Genomic DNA, 11,776 nt, shown 5'->3' on the forward strand with positions numbered 1-11,776 from the left:
TTTCTCTGTTTTTTCAAAGATTTTCTGGACTAACACAATTTTTCGCTAACCAACTCAATAGCAAATCTAATTAATAAGGTCTTGGATGGCGAATTATTCAATAACCAATCATCGCACCGCAAATCGAAAGGCAGTTTTGAAATCTCCAATAAATTCTGCTCAAGGATAATTTGTTACTTTGACCAAAAATAATTTATTCAAATTTTTTACATTAATTTCAAAAAAGTGTCAAAAACAGGATTTTTATAGTGCTTTACAAAATCTACTGTAATTCTGCAAATTTCGCAGTAAGTTCTAATGTTTGCAGATAAATTTTTAGCTCAGTGTATTCCCTAAACTGTGTCCTGTGAACGTTTCATATTGATACGTTTAGCCGTTTTTTCTAGCCGATTTTTCAAACTTTGGAGTAAATCAGAGAAGCATTTCATGGCAAATTGTACAATACCAGAAACACAGAATGCTCTACGTACTCTCAGAATGAACGATTCGTAACTTTCGTCTTTAGGAGTCTCCAGGTTTCTAAATCATCTTCATCCAAGTCGACAAATTTATAGAATTTCGAACAAACAGAGAAGGAAAATTAATGCTCACATCTGTCGGGATTGGTGCTTTCAAACCATCTAGTATTTGACTGAGAGGAACAGAAGCTGGTATAAATCGATGTTCGTTTTCAGAGGTTCGAGGCTGAATCGAGCATCGAAATTTGTCACCGTCTCAACAAAAGGGTCTCTTTCTTAGGAATTCCAAAAATACGCTTTCAAATTTAAAGGATATATATTTGACTATTTAAAATTCCCACAAGTATAACTTTGGATGCCGTTTGTCGCACTACTGATGGGTCTTGTTTCAGATCAACTGATCAGTGCTGTATTCACATTGAGATGCCAAATCTTGTAACAGTTCGGCTGAAAAAAATAGTTTTACTGTAAAAATAGTTACTACAGTAAAACTATTTTTTTTTTTTTGCAAAATTCAATTTTACTATTCAACATATTTGCCTTCGAGGGCGATACAGCGATTATAGCGCTCTTTCAACTTTTCGGTACCATTTTTATAGTACTTTTTTGTTTTTCCTCAAAATAAGCCTCAGTTTCGGTAATCACTTCATCATCGGTCTTAAATTTCTTGTCAGCGAGCATTCTCTTCAAATCTGCAAACAGAAAATATTCGCTGGGGGCCAGATCTGGAGAATACGATGGATGCGGAAGCAATTCGAAGCCCAATTCATGCAATTTTGCCATCGTTTTCATTAATGTCCGTGTCTCCGCGGTGCATTGTCTTGATGAAACAGCACTTGTTTCTTCGCCAAATGGGGCCGTGTCTGAGCGATTTCAACCTTCAAACGCACCAACAGAACAGTGTCTTCTCAAACAAACTGCAACATACGTTGGACCACTGTATCCAACTGCTTCAGCATGACCAAAGTGCCCTAGCTTCTCTTTGCAACTGCGATAACCAATGGAATAAACTTATGTTTAGCAGTTACGTATCCAACTGCTTCAGCATGACCAAAGTGCCCTAGCTTCTCTTTGCAACTGCGATAACCAATGGAATAAACTTATGTTTAGCAGTTACGACAAAATCATTATCTTGGAGATAAATGCGATATTTGAGATGCATTAATCGATGCCTGCCTATTGACTACTGTTTAGCCCATAACAACACGTGCTTTATCATCTTACCTCAGGAAACACACCTCATTCCGGCCCAGAATCAGCTGCTCAACCATATAGCGGCGCGTTGATTTATTTAAAATGAAGTTTTGTTGCTTCACGATTACGGCTACCCCCTCCCCCTTATGTCACATTAAATAACGAGACCTCAAGTTCCCTCCACACGTTACGTAATTTGTGCAAACGCTTTATAACAACAACCGAGCATAGCTTTTAAATTGACTAAGTAACGACACGATGCAACTAAACTTGAGATCTTAACACTAAACAGCGAAACATTTATTTACTAAGTTTAGCAAGAGTGTGTATAATAATCATCAAACACATGAGTACTTTGAGGCTAGAGTAATAGTATTTTTAATTTTTTTCATGTTAATGAAACAGTTTTTTTCATGCAAATAATATTTTGGTACATGATGGATTTTCGAAAGAAAAAGTACAGATGAGAAGGATTTTTTCCCCTTCCCGTACAGATGAATATGTGGCAACACTGCTCCAAAGTCCTTCTCTGCCTGCCTTGGAAAAGACACTTCATTGTCGTTCGACGCTCGTCAGTTTGCTGACATCAAACACAAACATCAAACGACGTTCTTGATTTCCCTATCACTTTGCAATCAATACTAAATGGATTCCCGAGCGGGCACCAGCTTATAGACAGATTAGTGTGATTTTAATAGCATGTTTTCAAAGCAATTTTGAAGTTGTTGAAAGTTTTTTTGAGTCAATAAGTAGCAAGCATATAACTTGGACATTTTATGCTTTGTTTAAAATGATTATCATATTTCGTCTATCCGGAGCAGAATTACTGAGCACAAATAACTCACTCGTCGCATTTTGAATCGCGAAATTCAAAAGTCGCTCAAAATAATAAGGTGTAACACTCGCAAATAGCCGCACTCAACACAAAATAGTTTTTCTAATGGTACGAATTAAAATTTGCGAATAAATTAGCCACGAATTTATTAAACGTTCATAGTTAGCGTGCCTCTCTTCACATGGAAAAAAAAAGAATAACTGTGGATGGTTTCCAAAAGAGCATCCGTTTATTCGAGGCGTATCCGATTCATTGCAACTGCACAATTATTTACCGCCAAGGTACCGTTTTGCAGAAACGATCGATGTGTTTATAATAATATCGCACCATTCAAACCAATTTAGCCGTGCCGATGTTTCGATGCATTCAGCCTTTAGCTGCAAGCTCAGGTTGCGTATCGAGTTGCGGCTGCTAGAAAATACAAACTCTGCCCATTATACGCAAGTTGGCGCCATAAGCGGTTATTATTTCGCCTACATTTGGCAAACTATGGCCGTGCCAAAACCAGGCTCTCGACATCACGAGATGGATCCACCTAAACAACGCCGCATAATTATGCTCAATAATTGTTGGGTAAAGAAACCTTCTCTTTCGGTTTGCGTTGCGGACCCTTCACCATCAGTGCGAAAAAGATAACGTGGATTTATAGCGTCTAATGATAATGTAAACACTTCGTCAGCTAATGTATCTTCATATAGTGAGGAAAAACGCGCGAAAATGAACATTTCGTTTTCGCTAATTGATACAATATCATAAGGGTGATTGTATATTTCCTACACCAAAGTGCTCCAACATCTAATACACCTAATGAGTGGATCACAAGTGGCTTTCATGCAGTTGTTATGAAAGAGAATAATGTAGGTTACACAATAGAAAGGGTCTGCTTTCTGCAGTTGCAATAATTACGATCATTACTTCCATGATCCTACCTTTTCGTTAACCAACTTTATGAAGGAACATACACAGAACATCATCCAATCGATCAGGAATGTAATAGTAATCTTTTTTCTAACTCATTTTCAGATCTCAGCATGGCGGATACAGTGAAGCTGGCCGATATGCAGCGGGCCAGTCTAGATTTTGAACGACAACGGCATCTGACCAACTGGCTGATCGAATCTAGTCCGCACATGCCAAAACCATCTCAGCACCAGCAGAAGCAACTCAGCAAAAAGGGCAAATTCAAGCAGAACCCAATGTTTTTCTTAGCGAAAATAGGCCATAACATGAACATTACCAACAGTAACAATCCCTCCATTGGGAACAATTTGTTCAGCAGTAACTCAATAGCGTCAACGTTCAATTCGCAAACCAACCTGCCGCTAGCGATAGTATCTTCTTCCGGTCGGGATGGCCACAAACCGAAGCTGAGACGATTCAACTCGCACGACACTAGCGCCAACATGTTCTCGGTGGCCGAATTCGAAAACGCCCGCTTGGCGCGAAGAAATGAGCTCGAGAATGCCGCCCTCATGAGGCAACGGCAACGATACAAACTGAATTCTCTCTCATCCGGTGGTGATTGTTCCACGGGAGAAAGCAAGGGATCCAAACTCAGCAGCGATTCGAGCACCGAAGCCATGTTCGCCGAACAGTTTCTCGAAAAGTTTTCGCTACCTCGGGTGGTGCGTCTGTCCTACACCTCGGATGGGGCCAGCGGTGGCGGAAGCAACAGCTCAGGGGATCAAACGATGACTTCATCGAGCTCGGCAGGATCGTCGAGTACGTCGGAGCGGAAGAAAAAGAAAACGAAACCCTTTCCCAGCAGCCCATCCAATGGTGAGCTGTTTCTGCTGTACCGGTTCATGCGTAATTATAAAATCTTCCATGTATTCAACTCGAAAACTGGATCCAATCGGAAAAAGGGATATAAAATACCACAGGATTACCCAGGTGAGTATCTTTCGTCTGTCTAGGTGTTGTTTCCATAATTTTAAACTAGAGCCGTATATACCATTTATTATTTATTAAGGAAATGTTTTGATCGTATTTTCGCAGCCAAATCTATCATTTCCGATGCACACATGTCTCACGCCAAATTCGAAAAAATACAACAATCAATATGAGCTTATTAATTTGCTAATAATGGGTAATTTAATAACTGGTTTTCATATAAAACATACAAAATGCGTTGCAGTGTATGAAACTTTAAGTTGAACCGATAAACTGACGTTTTACTTTTTGAAGATAAAGGGCCTGATCACGAACGTCACTTCACGGTGAAAACGAAGTGAATTGTATACAACGTTATTACGGCTGCCACCGTTTGTGTAGAATCCGAGAGAGTTCATCCGTCGTGACAATTTTGACGAACTCGGTGTTATTATGAATATTACGATACTGTCACGTCACGGGAAAAAAACAAGTATATTTGTCACTTGTGTTTTAGATGGTGAAGGCTAATCACGCGGAATGGAGTAAGTTTAATTTCGGATTTATTTAGCTTTTTTGCTAAAATTTTGAATATTGTCTTGCTTTTTAAAAAAGAAGATAAACAAACAGCAATTTACTATGGGATGTAATTGAGAACTTAAAACGTAGCTCCTGTAGACCGATTGAAACTTGGCGAAAGGCGAAATTTCGATTGTCCTAAATGAATAGAAATTTTTTGTTTCTATTTTAAGGATTAGACTCACAGAGAGTTGCAACCTCATAAAATGGCAATGGAGGCAAACTGACCCAAAATGTTCATTATGATTGATTATGTATAATATTGATTTGTTGATATTTTGAATATAAAATAATAACTGTAATGTTTTTCCAACATTGCAGAACTGATTTTAGTAATTCAAACAAATTCAACGATATTGTTTTGAAGACATACTTTGAATGAAAGAATATTTAAGTTTCAAATAAGGAAATAATGAATCTATCATTGCAAAGTTTTCAAATTAATAATTTTTAAATTATTCTATAGTTCTTTTTTCATAAAAAAGATCCATTTTTACACCAATTTTTCGAGTATCCATGGACCCGATCATATTTCAAGAATTCTTTTGACACCAATATGGCGGCTCTAGCACCACCTACTGTCGCGCTAGTGAAACATGTCTGCTACTTTCTGGATGATCATCGTAAAATTTATGGAAAAATAATAAAAGTTTGAAAAACGAACCTTCAAACAAATCTTCCTGTATAATATTCTACGAGTTACTGGTGGTCGGTGTTAAATCGGACCGGACTAAGTAATATAATTATGATTTCTAGTAAGTCAAGGTCAAAATTTGAAGCTGTTTTACTAGCTTTCAATCATTCTCCCCAATTGTTTTTCTACAACTCTTAATTGCTCTAACAAGATCGCGTAATGGTATTATTACAAAAAAAAACTCTTTGAGGGGATATTCTAGTGTAGAGACACGAATTTCGGAAGTTTTTTTGAGTTCCATAAAAATAAAACAAAGAATATTTTTAGTATCCATTATATCATTATTTGTCCATCTATCTTTTAACAATATACAAAAATTGAACGGAGAAAAAATTTCATAACTAGAATAGTTAAGACCTGATGAAGTGAGAGGGTCAAAAAAAAGTTGTGCCATGGTGTACACGATTTCAGCCCTTCTGGTTATCTGATTCACAAAAATGGAACAGATTCTGAATCAGTAAAGATGCCGCTATCACATGATGCTCGGACAAGTCAAAAACTTTTTTTTGACAAAATGACGGCCGTTTGAAATGTTAAACTTAAAACGTTTTTTCTTACGTTTCCCGATTTTTCATTCAATAGTAAAATTTTAAAAATATCATTTTTTTAGAGGTTCATGCGATAGAGAGATGCCTTTAGATTGTATCCATATAAATTCGACATGAATCGGTTCAGTAGAACTTGAGATATCGTGTACGCCAGTTTGAAAAAAATAGTTTCGAGAAAAACGCGTTTGAAGTTCAATTTTATGCCCGTACTAGATTAGATACCGCATCACTAAAATGGCTCTTACTCGGTAAATAATAGGATTTTCGATAAGCCTAGGGTATATTCTTGAATGCCTAAACTACAGAAATATGAAGGAAAAAAAATTGTTTTTTTCAAATTTCTAGACTACAATACTGCCTTAAGGTGAAGGTGGAAGGAAGCTATTGTAGTAGTATAGGTAAAACCACGTGTAAAAATGGGGTAATAGTGTTTGTGAGAGAAGAGCAAAGCACACGTAAATAGATCAATTCACGCATCAGACTGTGTGGCGCTTCATTGACACGAGTCTTTGAATACATTTGAACAAAAATAACAATTCAATAATAAAGTAAGTGTATGAATGATATGTTCTGATGAACAATTGCAAATATAAATATATATAGAAGGTGCATTTGCAAATGAAGTAAAATTCTGATTATACGCGAGCGTAACATGAGCAAATTTATAACACATGCGAATTGGGGCTCTTTTGGTATTAACAAGTTCTTCCGCATAGTAATTCGATGTTGATAATTCCTTGATATTTTCCGTCGTTGATCGTATTGTTTTCACATATTCGCGTTGGAAAACCTCAACCCTTCTCTTCGTTGGCCGAGGCTATGACTCAGGAATAACATTTTATTGAGTGGTTTTTATAGCTGTTTCGATGATGTTTTCTGGCATCAGTGTCGAAAAAATAATGATACTTTCACCAATACAAACAAAACCAATGCCGAGCTTGAGTTTTCTGACGTTTATCACTATACAGTGCGACAGCAGATGAAAATTTAATATCTTGTGAGTAATCGATTAGAGTTTGGTTGATATTACTTGATGGGAAGTGTGCGAAAACGATCATTTTCTTCACACTGTTTCGCAAAATAATTGATTTTAAGGCGAGGGGTGAAGGAGGGAGATGAAAAAAATGAGCATCATTGTGGCAACCATGTGTGGCTAGCTTCCACCTTCACCTTAAGTTCGATCAAGAGGGTTTACTGTATGGGACTGGCTGTATGTACTTGGTCCACTCTGACTGAAACAAACAATAGGGACTAGGGACTTGGTCCAATTTAATGATGAAATCATATCATTTATTCAGTACGCAGTCGACGTGGATTTTTAACTGCAGAATTTTCTCCACTAAACCCATACCGTAACTCCGCCTAAGTTAAAGATAGAGGGCGCTATTTTTTAAAATATTTATTCTTGAAAGCTGAGATTTTTTTACATAACATATCCAAAAATCAGAGAGGGTTTTTTTCGTTTTTGAGTACTTATTTTTCAAAGTTAACTTGTTTTCAGTCTTCGTTCAATATTCCTATGCGACTAGAATCCAATTTTATCGCAAATGTAATATTTCATATTTCATTTCATTTTCATGCGTTGGTAGGTACAAGGACTGCAAGGAGTGATGATACTCATACTTATACATAAGAATTTCCACATATACACGCACTTCTCTCCCACAAACTCATAAAGACGAAAGTTACGAATCATTCATTCTGAGAATACGCAAAGCATTCTGTATTTCTGGTACAATTTGCTATGAAGTCCTCCTTTAATTTACTCCAACTTTGATCGATCGGATAGGGAAAAAGGCTAAGGGCTAAAGGCTAAATGAATCCTGTTTTTGGCAAATTTTTTGAAATCGATGCAAAAAGTTTTATTCTCGTCAAAGTAACAAATTATCCTCGTGAAGAATTTGAAGAAGTTTTCAAAACTTCTTTTCGATTTGCGGTGCGATGATTGTTTATTGAATTACATCATCAAAGACGAAGGGGTAATTTTTCATTCAAACTAAAATATATCTGTATGGAAAGGTCCTACAGTTTGAGTTGGTTGGCAGAAAATTGTTTTAGTCCACAAAACCTTTGAAAAAAACAGAAAAAAATCGATTTTTTATTTCTTCCCGGTATTGTCATCCACTACACCTACACTAGAGTGCCAATGGATGTATGGGAAAAAGTGGTCTTCGAATTACTAAACGGGACTAGATTAAAAATGTTGATTCTCACGAAAAATCAGCCTATGCAAAATTTCAGCTCAACCGGATTTCATTTACTAGTGTCGCAGATTTCAAAATTTAAGTTTTTTGAAAACCAAGAAATTACCCAATCTGAATTTCTCAAAAAAAATTGTTGATGCCAAGTGTCTTAGAATTGCATGAAACGTCGAAATTGACTGTTATCTCGAAAAATTAGCTTTTGGTCAAAAATTGACTTTTTGGCACTTGCACGTTTTTCCGTCGATTGTTCGAAAAATCGAACGTTGACCATAACGAACTTTTGTTTTGCTGAATCAATACCAACACATCTGACCTCCGCAGCGCATTTTAGTTTGTTTACGTTGGAATACGGAAGGTTTTTCATTTATTTCAGTATTTTCAATTGTAAATGTTTGTAAGTATCAATTAATTTTGCTAATATTATCGTAAAGTTACATTTCTGTCCGTAATAATCTTGGGTGATGGCGGTCCCAAGAATTTTGTGTGTGAAATTTGAGGAAATCATCAGTACGTGGAACGATGATTCTAATGAGATTGCTGGTGTGAATATTCTTCCGCCGGATCCGATGAGCGATCTCATCGATGGAGAAACCCTAAATGATGATTCTATTCAACTGAATAGTAACCTCCCAACCCTCAAGGTCATGTTTTTTTTCGCAGCGTATTTGTACTTTGCAGATTTTGGAAAATGTTTCATTTTTTGGGAAATGGATAATCGTGAAGAAATAATTCTTCGGCATAGACATTTCTCCACCGCCAACAATAAAAATAACAGCAACAGTTTTCGCTTGAAAGAAAAAACCTGCCGGTAATGAATTAAAACTACAAAAAATAAGAAAGGTCACATCCCACCACAGGTGAATTACTTCAGGTTTATACTTAGAGATTTTTATTTCCATGTTCTTGTTCGTACCGGAATGAAAAAGTAATGCATTTATGAATGCCGCATATCAGCTAATTGAAGTGAGTTTTAGTTCGCAGTATGTTTTTGCTTGCAAAAAAGTGCGGGTTTCAGCCAATATTCGATTTTTCGAACAGTCATTTCCCGAAAAATGGAAGATGAGAAAAAAAATATTCTTGAACATTGGGGTTTGTTTAGCGTCTATAATTAAAATTACGCTAATGGCTTTCGTTGAAAAAATATTTTTTACGGCTTGGTCGTTAATGGGTTAAAATTTCCGATTTTGCACTCTGTTCCTTTAATTTTTTTTGCCGAGTGTATATTCAATAAACTTTTTAATTACTATGAATTGTCTGAAAGGCATATACATTGTGTTTCAATGAGTTTCTTTTCCGTGTTCTTTGAAGGATGAAGGCGAGAATCTTTTGATGCGGAAAAATCCAATATTTCATTTGAAACCCCTCCCATTTAGTGGTTGTCGGAAAAACGGGGATTCTCTCTAGTCGCTCTGGTCGTATGTACTTGGACCACTCTGACAGCATACTATTATCAGTTTTGCTAAACTTATGCAATAAACCTGGCTGTTCGTAACATTAAGTTGGTCTGATTTATCACTTGATTGTGATGATTTTTTTGAAGAAAATTGAGTTCTTTTTGCACTACTCGTGCCGCAACTTTTCTCATGCCCAAAACATCAACCAAAATATGATGATCAGTCTTGTCGGGTTAGCTCCCCCAAACTTAAATGACGATTTCCGAGCACCATTCTTTTTTCGTCAATTAAAGCACCAAAGTTTTCGTCAATTAAAGAGGTTGATGGTCTTTTTTGACGTTATCGTTCATCTTTTCTCGGCCGTCTTTGAATGCATTATACCATTCATACTCCCTTGTTTTCGACATAATTAAGTCACCAATGTATACTGTAATATTTTCAACGTTTCGACACAAGAAATTTTGTTTGCAACACAAAATTTCACACAATATCTTCGACAAATAAAATCCATATAAAAAATCGCCAAGCAAAAAAAAAAGATAACTTGTTCTTAATGACGCTGTAAACAAACTAAATTGACATTGATAACACTGACAGTAGTACCAACATAAAGAAAAACAATTGAAACATGTACAGCGGGAAGATGTCATCATCGCTTTCGCGTAGTGGCATGATGCCAGATCCGGCCAAAACAGAGTGTCACTTCTGTGGGACCAGAGGAAGGCAGCAGGAGCTTCTGGAGACATTCTCCTTTATACATTTGGCCGTTGATTGCCGGTAGTTCTGTATGGCTGGCTGAATTTGCCGCATCCACAGATCGCCTGCCACACCAAGTACTTCTTGGCAAATGTGTCGATCTACTTCATGCTGAACATCCAGACGGGACTTGCCGACGAAAAACTACAGGCCAGGGATTTGCTTCGCGAACGTTTTTGCCACACGGGACACAGTCGAATGGTCGATTCCCAAATGTTTCGCGATTTACCTGCGGGACTGACCTGAATTTTCCTGAATTTTCCATGATCGATGCACTTCTAGCTTGGATGCCATCTCTATAACCTCTTCACAGATTATGACGAAATTTGGCACATGTAAACATTACACTCTAAACTTGTTTTACCCAAAATTTCATCAATATTTACCCATGCAATAAAAAGCTATACACAAAAGTAAGAGCTGCATTTTTTCCCTGTACAATCATTTAAAACTTTTTTGGTGGTATGAAATAATATATTATGATTTTTCTCCTACCGTAGGCTATTTCTCTTTCGTCAATGATAAAGGAGTGCAAACGGCAACTGTCTACACAACCGTTGTCCAGCTGGTGCGGGAGCGTGTGTACAAATTCCTCTCCCTCGAAAACCTCTCCGCCTATACCGAATCTCATGGTAAACTTATGGTACAACTGACCATTCCCTGTTAATTTTTTCACGATTTATTTATTTTCACCGAATAGACAACTTCAATCATAAAACGCACTACGTGAAAGCAACGGCTAAGGGAGGCCAGGTTTATCGGCTGCTGGCTGTCTTCCAAGATGGAGATCACAGGTCGTCATCTAGTCAAAAGGATTCCGCCTCCACCAACGGAGGAAGCGTCAGTGGTGCCGAAAAGGAACGCGGCAAATATGCTCAACTGCTTGGGGATAATCGACAGGTAACTATCGGTTGTCGTCAAACAGATTCGCAACAGAATATGCAATGCGTTTTTTGTTTTGCAGATTTACTATGTCTCGTTGTCAGCCAAAGGGAAGTTCTACGAAATCGAGCAACACACTGCTCCAATTTTGCACAAAAGTAATAGTCTCGGTCATCCCAACAGCAACGTAAAGACCCCGAAACAACTGAATCGAGAATGTATTCACCGGATCGGGTTCATCATGCAATCGGAGGTGAGCTTGCCGCTGAATTTGAAGTTGATTGCAAGCATGAGCGGAACCGGTAGTGGTAGTTCTCAAAACAGCGTGCCTGGTTAGTATGGACAGATTAATTTCACGGA

At 37.4% G+C, this 11,776-nt stretch overlaps 1 protein-coding gene across 6 annotated transcripts in view; it reads left to right on the forward strand.

The window, feature by feature from the left end:
- Positions 1-11,776, forward strand: part of LOC129773113 (uncharacterized) — a 281,523-nt gene that overhangs the window by 262,760 nt on the left and 6,987 nt on the right. For all 6 annotated transcript variants that reach the window (XM_055776668.1, XM_055776667.1, XM_055776669.1 and 3 more), the window contains 4 exons: positions 3,511-4,380; positions 11,035-11,166; positions 11,235-11,434; positions 11,499-11,748. In XM_055776668.1, the coding sequence (XP_055632643.1) occupies positions 3,511-4,380; positions 11,035-11,166; positions 11,235-11,434; positions 11,499-11,748 (1,452 nt within the window). The remainder of the gene's footprint in view (positions 1-3,510; positions 4,381-11,034; positions 11,167-11,234; positions 11,435-11,498; positions 11,749-11,776) is intronic.

The sequence above is a fragment of the Toxorhynchites rutilus genome, chromosome 3, assembly GCF_029784135.1.
Source record: "Toxorhynchites rutilus septentrionalis strain SRP chromosome 3, ASM2978413v1, whole genome shotgun sequence".
Lineage (NCBI taxonomy): Eukaryota > Metazoa > Arthropoda > Insecta > Diptera > Culicidae > Toxorhynchites > Toxorhynchites rutilus.